The sequence below is a fragment of the Benincasa hispida genome, chromosome 1 (genome assembly GCF_009727055.1).
Source record: "Benincasa hispida cultivar B227 chromosome 1, ASM972705v1, whole genome shotgun sequence".
NCBI lineage: Eukaryota > Viridiplantae > Streptophyta > Magnoliopsida > Cucurbitales > Cucurbitaceae > Benincasa > Benincasa hispida.
In genome coordinates, this window is record NC_052349.1 from 80,173,680 (window position 1) to 80,189,274 (window position 15,595).

Sequence of the window (15,595 nt, forward strand, 5' to 3'; positions counted from 1 at the left end):
ATAACTCAAAATTTAAGGACTAAATCTGTAGCATTTTGAAATTCAATAATTAAATTGAAATTATACCAAAAACCTATTTTTCCCTAATTTTTAAGAAAGGGATATTCAATCCTATATATTATATTATTAATATATTTTCTTAATCTTTTTACCTTTTATTTTGGACGGTCCATTCCGATTCAGAGTGACTATTTAGCCCTTATTTTTACATAACTTTAACAAATTTATATATAAAATGAAAATCTATACAAAAGTATGACAATAGCATAATTAATTTTAATGCATGTGCTGTTGATCAAATGGAGTGTGTAGATAGGGAATGTGATTTTTAAGGAGCCGGGTGAAGTTGACATAAAAATTAGGGTTTAAAATTTAAAAGTTAGTGCTCTAACTGTTTTTTTCCCCTTTTCCTAAATAGAAAGTTTTTGGCTTGGCTTGGGTGGGAATAGAGGTGGATTCTTCTTGATTCATATATATTTTTTTAATTATACGTTTTTTTTTTTTTTGCAATTCCGGTTGAACATTAGAAAATATCTAGTGTTATAACTATTTTGTCGTACAAGAATTAGAGAGTTGTTTGATTAAATATGAAGGTCGATTTATAGACTCAATTATAAGAGTTAAGAGATCGACTCACTTCATAAGATCAATTGGTACCGAATTTTAATATCAACCTCCAGTAGATTATTAAATTTTTTATTTAACCAAATATATGTGTTTATTTCTCCCTTCGAATCTCCTGGTCAAGACTTTAGATTCAAGCTCAAAGTTCTAGACAGTTGAATTCTTCTTTCGAAATCAAACAGTTGTATAATTTCGAGAGATGTGATTAGATGAGTTATAAAAATAGTAAGAGAATTCTGGAAGAAAATGATTAAATGTTATCTTAGTTCAACAACACGTAAGATGAAGATTTGAACCTTTAACCTTTTGGTGGATGTCTTAACTCAGTCGAGTTGACTTAAGTTGGTGGATGAGTAAATGTGTTTATTGTGAAACTAAGCCATAAATGATATTTTTCTATTTTTAATTGAATAATTATAAAGGGAAGATGAAACCATTAATTTGTAGAATGATAATGAGTAGGTTGTTAATTAAGTTGGGGCTAGAATTCAGATGAAGTAGATTTTTCTAGAAAATTATAGAAGAAAGAACATGAATAAAACGAGTGAAGTAATTAATTAATTAATCGTAGAGATTTGGAATTGGATTTGGACAAAGACAATGTCAGTCAGTATTTGAATATGATATCAGGAGGAGACCGAGACGACATGTCGTAGTGGGGGTGAAGAAGTACGACAGGAGCTCAGAGGTGCAACGTGGACAAAAATGGAGGGAGGAATTGATACCAAAATATCAGTCTGAATTCACACTCCGAATCACAAATCAAATCCCATTCTTAAACCTCTCCTCAACTTCATCCACTTGCTCCCCAAGGAACCTTATTCCTTTTCGTTTCCATCTTTGCTCGAACAATTTTTTTCTTTCTAATTCCAATTTCCAAAGGGGTTTTTTCTCACCTTCAACTAGCGCTGTGATTCTTGTGAAAATCAGGTAACAGGGGGAAGTTTTCTTTTTCTTTTCTGGGTTTTTCCCACAGAGTTTCAATGATGATGAATGGGATTTAGAGGATTCGAGAGAAGGTGAGAGATTTGAGGATGAAGATTCAGTGCAATGTCTGTGAGATGGCTGAGGCGACCGTTCTGTGTTGTGCTGATGAGGCGGCGCTGTGCTGGGCCTGTGATGAGAAGATTCATGCGGCCAACAAGCTTGCAAGCAAGCATCAGAGAGTTCCCCTCTCTGGTTCTTCATCTCAGATGCCCAAATGCGACATCTGCCAGGTATGACTTATAATTTCTCACTCTCTGTTGGCGTTGCATCCATTTCAGTAATCGAGACAGATGGGTCTGGAGAGTTGGGATGTGTTAATGAATAGTTTGGAGTCAACTTTTTGTGTTAATAGTAAGATGGGGACTTAGCTTCTATGATAAATTTTGATTGTTATTTGAAATGAGTTTCATAGGCTGAAGTAGAATGATTACGTATCCACCCCAAAATGAAAGATCAAGGAGTGATTGAATATGTTTGCCAAATCTCATGAGTTTCTCCATACTTTTCTTTTAAATTTATTCTAGATATTTATGTCCAGATCTTATGTAGGGATAATCATAATCCTACTGGCAAAGGAAAGAAAAGTTGGTTCCAGCTCCAGATGAAGCTGTGGTCAGTTTAGATGTTCGTAATGATGGTAAATAGATTTTAAAGATTTTTAAGGGTGATGAATGTTTTCCAATCTGGTAAAAGAGGAAACCGTGTTTAATGTTTTAGGTCAGTGATGAGAAGTCTAAAAGAGAGTATAACGAATGAATTAGCACTACATGTTATTTGATGGCACGTGAATTAATTGGTGATGCTTTCATGTACAGCACGAGGGCTTTAGTAAGTGAAGATTATTAGTGACAGGGATCTACAGGTTATTTGATCATACAACTTGATATCAGTATATTGAAGAATCTTGGTAATAGTAGTTTAGGGTTCATGGGTTGGATGAAGACAATTGTGAGGTGCCTGCAGTTATCATCGTTGATTAAATTGAAACATTCTTACTTGTGGATAGTTGAGGGGTTATATATAGCCATTGAATTGTTCTCCTCCTCTCTCTCTGTCGTCTCTGTTGTATTTTGTATGTTTGGGTAGTCTGTTTTATGATGGATCATTCAGTTCAAGTTCACGGTGCCGTTAAAAAATAGGCATCTCCCCTCCTATTCCTATCTACCTCGTGCACACATTGGAAGTATATTTGTTGTATGTTCTTGGGAGAATGTCAGCAGATAGTGAATTTCCTTTCTTTTTCAAGGCCCTTTATCAGTTGAAACTGTTACCCTTTCTGAATCATCTGGGATTTTTTGCAGGAAGCTAGTGGCTATATCTTCTGTTTAGAGGATCGAGCATTACTTTGCAGAAAGTGTGATGTTGCTATACACACAGCAAATACTTTTGTAACTGGACATCAGCGCTTTCTGCTTACTGGTGTGAAAGTGGCGCTCGAGCCAACTGACCCTGTTGCTTGTTCTTCCATGGCTAAGTCACATTCTCGAGAGAAGTCTACTGAGATTAAAGTTAGACCACTGTCTGAAAGGGAATTCTCGATGCCTTCTCCTGGTGAACTCAGCAGAAGCTTGTCTGTACTAGGTGGATCTGAGGACTTTATGGAAAATAGAACGTTGCTTACTGGAGGCGGAGATTCTGTTTCTGGTGGCTTTTCACAGTGGCAAATGGATGAACTTATTAATCTGACTGGATTTAATCAAAACTATGGATATATGGATAACGGATCATCCAAGGTATGATGATGGTTTTTTAATGCAATGAACTTTAAATAATGGTAGACTTTTATCATCCATGATGAACTCTTGATTACATTTATATGGAATGCCACTCCTGTCAATTGTTCATGATTGCAGAATATTGACCACTCTTAGCTGTTGATATTGTTTCGTGTTCTTCCGGAATTCAAAAATCCTTCTATTCATAGGATGCCACTCACGTAGTAAAACTCTTATAAGTAAACATGTTTGTGTAGCCTGGATACTTTTCTCCATCTAGACGATACACCCTTCATGGCTGATAGAAACTGGAGAGAGATAAAACAAATGCTTAGGCATGGTCACTAGTAAATTATTGTTTCCTGAGTGCCGATGCTTATAAATGGAGGAAACTCTTGAGGACTTAAGTCTGTAATCATATCTTTTGTATAGGGCTATTCTGAATTAGAAATTGCTTGATGACCTTTAAGATGCAACTTTTGTAGGACGTTTATAGATTGTTATGGGTTGTTATGTAACTATCCCATCCTCATAAAAATTAACTTCAAGAAAGTGGACTGACTAGAGGAAATATGCTTTGTAAGTTGTACATAGTATTGCCAATGCTGATACCATAACTTTCTGCTTTTTGGTGAAATATATCAGGCTGATAGTGGTAAGCTTGGGGATTCTGATTCATCACCAGTTTTAAGAGCTGCTGACATCGAACTGGACAATGACGATGAATGCTCGGTTCAGGTTCCAGAGGCTTCCTGGACTGTGCCTCAGATTCCCTCTCCACCCACAGCATCAGGCTTATACTGGCCAAGGAGTTACCATAATTCTATGGATGGTGCTGTTTTTGTTCCTGACATCTCCTGTTCTTCAGAAAAGGTTCAACATTGCTCACATAATGGTACATTCTCGAAACGAAGAAGACAGTTCTAGATGTGTGAGCTGTAGCATTGGGACTACATTGCCAGCGTTCTGAACGAACCCCAGCCCGGTTTGTTGTGTGTTTATAGGCTTTCATTACAATTGAGTTATAATAAGTGGACACGACCAAAGATTATCGCTTGAAATGTATACCTTGTAACGTAACCACTATAGTTTAGGATTTGTTACATTGATGTAGAAATAAAACCTGTGCATTAGTTGACCTTCTAGGTATTTTTTTCAGATTTATTTCAAACATCATATGGAAATGATTATGTTTCAAATCACGTTGACCTACTTGATTATTTGTAGTTTTACACAAATTATGAAGAATCAATGTTATGTCTTGGCCATTTCTAGTCCTGTACCTCTTCTTCATTGTGCATATGTAATTGACTTCTTTCCTGGTTCTGTAATTGAATTCTCTCTCTACTTCTTCAACTGAGATCATGTTGGTTCTTCATTGCGTTTCATTATTATATTTAATATGTGATCTTGTTTCAGGCCAGGAGATGGACTTCGCTTTATCCTGCTATTATACTGTGGATTCTTGTTCCTTTATTTGAGAATTTTCATGCAAAAATGTGCTTAGATGGGCTTCCGTAAATGTTGTTCTTAGGTCCTTTGCCAGAACATATATATGTTGAGAGATTTTTACACAACAAATCATCTTTGGTCATATATTTCATAAATGTCTTCAAATTTGAATTTTTTAAAGAAAGTTTTTAGTATTAATTTGGGATAATTTTACCTTTTCATTTATTAATATCCATTTTTATATATAATTCCTTTAATGTTGGAGAGAGAAAATACATTTCTTATGAAGAGAGAAATTGTATTTAATATGATTTTTTCTATTTTCTATTGGAAAGAGAAAATCCATTTAATATAGTTTTTTCTTTTTGAATTGAAGAGAGAATGCATTTTAACATGATTTTATTTTAGGATTTTGGTTTCAAAAATTCGTTTTTTTCCCTTTTTTTAATGTATAAATATGAGGCTCATTCCAAAACATATACCGATATTTCAAATATTTTCAGGTTGTTTCAAATCTATATAATTCCACGTACTCTCTCATATATATTTAACTTCAGCTAATTGTAGAATTAATTAGTCTTGTTTCTATTGAGCTATATATTATGCATATTTCTTCATATCTGTCCATGTATATTTAGTTATTTTGGGAATATATACCTCATATTATGCTATGAATTAGATCAAATTATTTAAAGAACAAACAAAATTCGTGGGCTCTAAAATGTGGTATATATTATTGTTAAGTTGTGAGTTATTGAAATTTTTTACTACCTGAATGAAATTTATGATATACTGTTAGTATATTTCATATATTAGTTAGAATATTTACAAACATCTAATACAATGTTTAATGGTATATTTAAAAATATGGGAAAATTGCACAAACCACTCCTGAATTATGAGGTTGGTTATAATTACATCTATGAACTTTTAATTTAAGCAGTTATCCCTTGTACTTTTTAAATGGTTGCAATCAGCCACTTTATTTAATTTCTTTTATAGACAACTCACACATGAACAAGGGCAAACTTGTCATGTACCTTTTTTCCTAAAAAAAGAAGTTGTGTAGATGAAGATTGTCATTCAATGTTCATCTCTATCTTCTTTCCATTTTTTCCTCCCTCTTTCTTTATCGGGATTTTTGTATGAACTCTTTTCAATAGCGTCGTTTGATTTTTAACCCGCCCCCTGCAAAAGTATGTCTTATAACCTTTCGCTGACGTCATATGGCCTTTTCCATATTGAAGATTACCTTGCATTCGAGCTGATATGCCCAACCTGAAGGTGGATCGTCCTTAGCCCGATGACACTTCCAATCGCGAGCTTCACATTTTAACAGATGTTGCCACTAACCATCACTCGCAATAAGGATGATTATGCAAACCCAACGCATTTAGTGAAACCTTGGCCCGATTCTCTAATGCAGTCTTATGTTTAGATTTGTTCACCGCTGAAGCTTGAAGCTTCTTCCGATCGCGATAGGGATACCCCACTTAGCCCGATGAAATATGCAAAGCCCTGATTTGAATTTAAAAAGATACCGCGACATGGGATTTTGAGCCCCATACAATAAGATACATTCAAATAACAATTGGTTACACCTCACCTTCCAGTTGTGATACGGACGCCCAATCTAACCCAATTAAACCTGCAAATCCCTACCCCAGTTTTAAGCAGAAGCGTGATTTTAAGAAATTTGGAGAAGGTTGATTCAATATTTTTCGTAGATTTCGACCGTTGTAGAGGTAAATATTTGTAAGAAGCTCTTCTTTTTCTACTCACGTCTTCCAGATGTGTTAACCATCTCATGCATCCAAGCAGGCAAGTTGCGTTCTTCTCCCATTCTTGAAAAAGTCACCTTTAAATTGGGATGCATATCAATCTATTTATAGAATTAGGGCACATATAGATAGTCAATCCCGTTCAATAATCTATTAATTGCTCAAGTACGATCTATATTTTTTGATGAAATTAGGTATATGGCATTGATTTTGAAATATAGTCTAGAAGATGATTTACCTGCACAAATTACAAATCTATCTCACCTTAGGCAAGAGAATGAGGTTGTGAAGAATAAGCTTTTTGTAACATAATTGGACATGTTTAGGTGAACTATATTTGGTCATTTTGTAGATCTGGATTTGGTGTTCAATAGTTTGCTTGTGCATTACATTCTTAGAAGAGAAGTTGTTGATGATCGACTGGATGTTATGAGTTTTCTTATAGGTGGCAAATTTCCTACTAATTATGGGATGTTTCCATCCCTGTATTGAATCGAAGCACCAATGTTCTACGGGACAAATACTTTAAAAACATAGAGACCATGTATCCTATGAATATGGAAGTAGAATATGAGAAGTTGGACTTTGAAAATGATGAGGATATTGTTAAGGTTACTCTTGTGTACTACTTCGAGGTCACGATAGTTGGGAAGAATCGTGTGAATATAAAGTTGGATACTTATTTATTTATGGCAGTTGAAGACCTCAACCATTTCAATAAACTAAATTGGGATGTGCTACTATTTGATAGAACCCTGAAAAGTCTAAAAAAGTGTGTAATTGGGAAATTTGAATATAATAAGATGTGTGCCACAAAGAAGGGGTATAGGGTCGGGTATAGTCTAACCAGTTTCACGTTTGCTTTCTTGGTACGTTGTCCATATATTTCGATTATTTGGTTTCTATTGTTATTGTATGTATAAGTGATTATGAATGTTGATATAGGTGTGGTTGTATGAGACCGTCCTTATGTTGGCTGGACTGACTGCTAAGCGGTTGAGCTCTGAGGCGGTACCTAGAATGCTTAGGTGGACGTCCACTCGGTTAGTCTCGATGAGGAAACTGATCGAAGAGGTATTCGAGTCACAAGAGGTAATGTTGAGTTTCATGTGTTATATAGTTATTTTGTTTTCGAGTGTCAATATTTAGACTTAGATGAACTAAATTTTGTTTGTCTCATCTATTTTCTTTTTCTTTATCTTCGTAGCTAGATGTTGTGATTGCATTACATGAGTTTGAATCAGAGCAAAATTTTCGGAAAACGCTTGTACAAGACAGACATGTGCACGATGTAGCTGCTAATCCACTTCTTCCTAGGTCATTAACCGATGACGATGTTTGTGACTTTTTAAATGAGAACATGGGTGGATTCATGGATGTTGCTTTTGAGGATCATACAGGGAGTAGATTCCATACAAATGAAAGAATCCAATAACTGTTGAATGACATGGGCATTGATGGTGGTTTTCATCATATTACATCTAACTTGGTCAACCATAGCAGATGTACTTCATTACGGGATAACAATGAAGTCATACGGGAGTTAACATTGGTCAAAGATCAAGTTTCTGGTAGTCGAATTAACTTCCAGCTGACTCTTGAGAACCTAAGACTCAAAATAACTCTTGGGAGAAAAAAAATTAAATGTCATCACGATCACATGTATTATCGCGATGGTATCAAGATGACCTAATTACACATTAGTGCGGGAGAATATTCACGCTTATAAAATCACGATCTCATTAACAAGCACGAATAAATTATCACGATAGGTTAAAAACTGAAAATCTATTTACGTGAATATCACGTTCACGATCAACTGTTGCCTTAAACATGATCAACAACTGCAATTAATTCCACTCCATCAAACATCTATACTCCTGTAGGCAGATAATCGACATGGATGACTAATAACAATCATTTCCAATCAATTTAATGCCCAAACAAATTAGATTTTTCTCAAAAGCTACGAACAACCAATAACACTTAGAATCAAAAGGTTTCAATTGTAAGCTCAAGAGAACTTTGCATTTCCAAATTTTATGGAATGACGCCATCAACAAAGTCTATATATGTGAATTTCATGTTGTATTATAATTTTTTTTTCTTTTGTATAAAATGAATTAACTGTTCTCAATGTAAAATCACAGGAGAGGCTTATACATTCGGTTCGACGGTAATTGTAACGTCGATGAGGCCACCTACATTAGGGGAAAGGTGAAGGGTATCCTTGTTTCAATAAACTTAACATACAAAGAGCTTGTAGTTCGAATATACAATGCATCAAACATATACCCAAATGTCTATGACCTTGATATCGCCTTGAAGGAAAACTTCACTCAACCATCATTGTTGGTGTATATAAAGGATGACGACAGCGTGGATTTCATATTAGCGCACGAACACCTAACAAATTTACAACTATGTATTACAACAAAACTTAAAGAATACCACCATAATTACACCAGTGATGATGATACAGATGAAAATGACGATACTAATGATTTTGTGTACACATACGAGGAAAGATATAGCCATACATGGAAGAAACGATTTGAATGGGTGATGAAGACAGAAATAATTCGTGGGAGGCTCACGTTTAACATACAAAAAATATTATGCACTATTACTAGGGTGGTACAGGCAGTTGGGAATCAGTATACGACTACACAACATATGAACATACATACGAAACTGGGACCTCAAATACAACCATAGAACGTGTTGCATGTGCCAATGCACCATCAAACGAACGGTGTGATAACCATCCCAACCTTCACATTGCCCTCACATCCTAGCATGACATCTATTTTGTAGTCTGGATCAGGAATAGACGAGAATAGAATATTTTTGTCTAAAAGTGCGTTGAAAGATTAATTGTCAATGTATGCCATCAAATAAAATTTTGAATGTCGTGTGTTGAAGTCATCTAAGAAATTACTGGTCATTGCCTATAAAGAGGAAGGTTGTAATTGGAGATTACGTGCAAGTAAAATTGCTACAAGTGGAATATTTAAAATCTCAAAGTACTGTAACGTTCATACATGCTCTCGACCGTTGATAAGTAATGATCACAAGCATGCAAGTGCGTCCATCATTGGTTGGTTGATAGCGGACAAAGTTGGAGGTGCCGATCGAGTATACAAACCAAAACACATTATGAACGACTTTAGAAGAGAATATGAGGTCAACTTTAGCTATGGTAAGGCGCGGCGTGCATGTGAGATGACATATGCAATACGTATGGGCTCACCGGAGGAATTACACGTTATGCTACATGCGTGCAGTGAGGCCTTGAAGATAGCGAACCCAGGTACCATATTCAATATTCAACTAGAAGATACAATATATTTTAAATACTTGGTCATGGCATTGGGTCCTTCAATACGCGGATATACAAGTTTCCATCCTTTTGTTGTAGTTGACGGCTTAACGTTGAAGGGTAAATATAAAGGGTGCATGTTGGTTGTTGTATCTTCTGATGGTGATCACAGACTACACCCACTAATGTATGGAATAATAGACAAAAAATCTGATGCATCATGGACATACTTCATGACACAATTATGTAGGTGCATAAGAGATGACCCAAATATAGCTATTGTTTCTGACTGACATCAAAGCATCTCCAACATAGTTGAGAGGGTCTTCCGAAATAACTTCCATGCATTGTGTACGTATAACTTGAGGAATAATCTACTAACAAACTTCAAGGATAGTTCGATCATTCTGGTTTTCCTAAATGCGAAAAGAACATTTAGAGAATCCCGATTCAATATGTATTGGAAAGAACTGCGTGCATTCAAGGATAGGGCTATAACACGCTACTTGGAGAACGATGGCTTAGAGTGATGGACTCGTGTCCATTAGATTTCGAAATGATATGGGGATTGGTCCCAAATCACAATTTTTACATAATGCACAATTTTACAGAATCATTATACACTATGCATCAAAATAAAAATTACAACATGCTAATTATGAAAGTGCATAAAAGAGAAAAGGGAAAGAATACCCTTACCTTTGAAGAACCCTTCTTCAAATACCCTTACCTTTGAAGAACCCTTCTTTAAATGAATTGTCTTCGATCTGGAACAATCACAATAAAAAAAAAAAAAATTTCCAAATGACCATAAACTCGAAACCCTAATTTAGACACTACCAATTAGAGCCTTTTGTATTCACTGGGATGAGAATCACAGGAGTTTGTGGGCTCTGTGATTTTTTGGAAACGGAAAGGATAATTGAGAGAGGAGAAGAGAGATTGGGGAAAAAAAATTCTCAGAATTGTTCTATGTCACCTCCTCTTTGTCAAAATGAAGAAGAAGATCAAAATCTCCCAACCACCCACTCACGTACGTTGGTTGAGAGAGAATAGGGGAGGGAAGTTATTTCTCTTATTATATGTATATATATATATATAGAAATATGTTATATCATTATATAACATATAACCTATGATTTAATATTGTATCATATACAATATAACCTATAGATTTAATTCTCTCAACAATGATATTTAATATAAATCTCATTTATATTAAATTTAATTATATGAATCCAATTCACATAATTAATATTTGAATCATATTCAAATGTTTATTTTCTCTCAAATAAACTTTATAATATATAAAATACATTAAATTAAATATATCACATATAATTAATTCTCTCAATTAATTTGAACAATTCAAATTAATCCAAAATTGATTCTTATTTAATCCTTGTTGGGCTATAGAGGGGACCTTATGGACATGTAGCTTGAAACTCTAATGGTATTTGAATAATTAATTAAACTTTAATCATATTATTCAACATCTATTAGCTGTCGGGCACTCCACTAAAGATCGAAAACTGCACTCTTCGCACTACAGATATATTTATGTGTCCATTGGATATAATCAGTCAACAACGCGACGACCCTTTACAAATTACTCGTAAGTACAACTAGGCCAAAATTACCATTTTACCATTGTAGTTACATTTAACTCCTTAAGTACCACCGACCCCTCTAATATGACCAAACCCCTCTCAGGCTAGAAGAAAGTGTGACGCCACATTATTCAAGCCCTGGAATTAACCCTTAGGAGCAATTTATCTACTTACCTCGACCTCGAGGAAGAAGTGAATTTCGTCTTGCGTAGCTATGTTCTCAGCTTCCCAATCAGACGAATCCCTAAAATGGTAGGCTTGTTGAGTTGGTGATCTTGCCACTCTCACCCATACAAATCAAAGGACCACCCTTATATGCAGGAGTTCACAACTCACTCAAGATTCAGGTCATGTCACCTATGGTCATTCTGGAGAAATATAAGTCTCTATTATCAACGACGTTATATAATGAGACTAGTCATTTCGTGATCTGGTCTTATACAAACTCTTTTGTATAGAAAACTTTTGCTCACATGTATCCACATGAATGATTAGAATTAGATCATTTATAGCACTTTACAACAATTGTAACATCTACAAAGCGGGTCATAGTGTTACTAGGATAATGTATCCAACCTTATCCATCTACTACAGACCATTTAAGTTATCACTTAATTCACCTATATGTCTCTATATACATATTTATGAAGGATCTTTGGTGAGGAGAACCTTGAGCTGAAGAAAACCGATCTATTAATTATCAAATACTAAATTTACAGTAAACATATAAATAATTATGCATTAAAACTAAATCACAACATGCTATTACAGGAAAAGAGTTCAAGAAATATCACCTTTGAAGAACCTTTCTTCACGTTTCCCTCGAACAATCACGAACAGCTTGAAGACTTTTTTCAAGAATTTCTCGAACCAAAACCTAGACACAACCACAATGCTACCTTGGTATTCTCCGGGTGAGAACCCATTGAAGGGAAACTCAACATGAGGAATTTGTTGAGCGGAAGCGGATCGCCTATATTCCATTGTGATTGAACGCATACATTTACAGTCATACAAGAAGATTGTGCAATCAAAGTAAATTACAACATGCTTCTTAAGTAAAACAAAGGTTGAGAGATTATACCTTTGAAGAATCGTTCTTCAAGTAATCCCTCAATCCAAGTTGTTCATGAACGCTTCAAACAAGTCACGAACATTTCTCTCGAACAAGCAGCAAAAAGCAACTCGATCCTCGAACCAACAGGGACACTACCACTCAAATTCCTCAGTATACTCAGGGTGAGAACCCAGGAGTGGTGGGCTCTGACTATTTTGGTTAAGAGGATATTTGTGAGTTTAGAGGAGGAAGACGATCGAAGGAGACTTGTCGAATAGCAGTTTTGATCGTTAGGCTATCACATAGCAAAACTACCTATCGCATAGGTTTTGCATAGCAAAGAGAGCTATCATATATGCTCTGCGTTTGTGTGTAGACTATCGGTATGTCTCTATTTGTGATCTTTTTTATTGTTCTTTTTTGTGTACTAGCTTCGAAGTAAATGAAAACTTTTTTTTCATTTTATTCCCAATTGCAATAAATTTCATAACCACCCACTAACGTATGTTTTTGAGAAAAAGGATTATTATCAAAATATAAATAATATAAATAAATATGATAACCATATCAATTATATTTATAACTATTAGTTTTATATTATATCACATACAATTTAAATTATAGTCTTTTCCTCTATTTTATGACACTTAATATGAATCATATTTATATTAATTCAAACTTTTGAATCTCATTCAAATATTTTATTCCTCCAATTAATGTATCAAATATATTATATCAATTATTCTATATAATTGAATTATTGAATTATATCTAAAATTTAAATTCCCTTTATTTAATTTGAACAAATTCAATTAACCCAAAAACTGATTCTTCAACAATTCATTTTGAGCTACCACTAAAAGAATTCGGCTTTACTTTTAGATGCGGTGTTTTAAGGTAGTGTTATTAAGGGCCTTTATATTTTGGTGCTTAATGTGGTTTATTAACGCATTATTATGTGCTTCTTGAGTAAGCCAATGATTGACGTCCTTCAATTGTCGGTTGCAACGACATTGAGAAGTCTCAATATAAAAGTCTGTTGCAACCGACGATTAAAGGTGTTTGATTAAAAGGTCTTTATGTCGGTTTCAAACCGACGATTTACATAATGTCAACTGTCTATTTTATAGGTTCTTAAATCCGACATTGAAGCCTGATATCTATTTTATTTTTTAAATTCCCCCGGTTGCGATTCAACATTTGTTTGTCCTACTAAAAGTTAACCGAACTATTTACTAAATCGTCTTCCGCACATTTATTTATTATTTATTTCAATTCAACGCAATTAACAATCAACATTTTATTATTTACTTGGGTTTGTGTTTAGACGCTCAAGGAAATGTATCGTCCAGTTATTACTAGTTATTTTAATTACTGTATACTAAAAAAAAATTTAGTCAAGCCAATGGCAGACCTGTATCTATATCATTATGCTATTTCACCTATGATTTATCACAAACCGATCTCAATACCAAAAAGACTTTCATTAATATTATACAAAGCCGATAATTGTTATCTCATTCCAAATACATCCACGTAGTTACAATTCATATGAAATAAACAAGAATCCAATACCAGAATCACAATACCATAATACAACTTCACCTAATAGAAAACAGAATTAATGCTCTGCCACCTATGAAATGGGTTATCAAACAAACAGACATCACAATACCAGAATCAGTACTTTCTAGAATATTTACGCCAGCCAATGACTAGACTTTCATAAGAATACTTACACAAGCCTCATTCTCTCATTTCAAATATTAGTAGTACTAATATCATGAAAATAAACAAGGATACAATACATGCAATACAACTTCAAATAATAACCATCGTTCATCACTATAGAATTTATCCCAAACAGATCACCAATACCAGAATCAGACTTTCATAGAATACTTACACCAAGCCAACTAGAACCAGACTTTCATAAAATACTTACACCAAGCCATCATTTCTCTCATTCACAAATATCTAGTATTAATTCCATGAATAAACCAGAATCACAATACCATAAATACAGTTTTCAATGATAAACAGATCATGTCTTCCACCTATGAATTTATCTACAAACAAGAATCACAATACCAGAACCAGATTTTCATAGAATACTTACACCAAGCCATCATTTCTCTCATTCAAAAATATCTAGTACTAGTTCCATAATAAACCAAAATCACAATACTATAAATATAGCTTTCAATGATAAACAAATCATGTCTTCTACCTATGAATTTATCCACAAACAAATCACAATACCAGAACCAGATTTTCATAGAATACTTATACCAAAGCCATCATTTCTCTAATTCACAAATATCAAGTAGAACTAATTCCATGAATAAACAAGAATCACAATACCAGAATACAGCTTCCAATAATAAACAGATCATGTCTTCCACCTATGAGTTTATCCACAAATTTATTCTAAGCTAGTATTTACATTCTATTGAGACAAAAAAACAAGAATTACATCCTTACACAAATCGGCCAACAAAACTTGCCCATTGAGTTCGAATTACGTCGATCTCTTCTTGCATATATGCATCTTTTGTATTGAACTACAAAAAGGAAAAAAAAAAAAAGATAAACTCAACATAAATTTATGTCCATTTATTAAATTAAAGCTAGTACTATATAAAAAAAAAAAAATTTACGTACGAGGCTAGTAATGGGAGTAGTAGGATTATGCACTATTTCGTGTATATACTTTTGCACATAGTACCCGTATCCTACAGAATATAATTGACGAGGGCACTGCATATAAAGTTGAAAAAAATTGTTAAATTGTTATAAAGAAGTTGAATAAACATAAATTGTTAAAAAATGAATACAAATTTACCTTTACAAGTTTCCATTTTGGAGAAGACCGATAGTGTTAGAGATCGTGCTTGGCTTGCCATGTTTTCAATCCACTAAATAGTTTAAAAACATTAGTTAAACATAAATACTTCAATTAAGAGCTAAGAAATTTCAATTACACTTATATATTTATAACTCCATGTCCTCTTGAACCTTCTTCAAAGAGAATCCAAAACATAAAC

General features: G+C 34.1%; 1 protein-coding gene across 1 annotated transcript; it reads left to right on the top strand.

Annotated features, from left to right (window-relative positions):
• Positions 1-1,341: 1,341 nt before the first annotated feature.
• Positions 1,342-4,657, top strand: LOC120091143 (B-box zinc finger protein 22). Its single transcript, XM_039049016.1, has 3 exons — positions 1,342-1,841; positions 2,913-3,344; positions 3,972-4,657. The coding sequence occupies exons 1-3, from the start codon at positions 1,659-1,661 to the stop codon at positions 4,251-4,253; spliced, it is 897 nt and encodes a 298-aa protein (XP_038904944.1). The 5' UTR covers positions 1,342-1,658; the 3' UTR covers positions 4,254-4,657.
• Positions 4,658-15,595: the final 10,938 nt, after the last annotated feature.

Bases quoted from the DNA above. Each gene is read 5' to 3' on its own strand.
- LOC120091143 (XM_039049016.1), top strand. From the start codon at position 1,659: ATGAAGATTCAGTGCAATGTCTGTGAGATGGCTGAGGCGACCGTTCTG. The intron at 1,842-2,912 runs GTATGACTTATA...GATTTTTTGCAG, and splicing joins CCAAATGCGACATCTGCCAG to GAAGCTAGTGGCTATATCTT. The intron at 3,345-3,971 runs GTATGATGATGG...GAAATATATCAG, and splicing joins TGGATAACGGATCATCCAAG to GCTGATAGTGGTAAGCTTGG.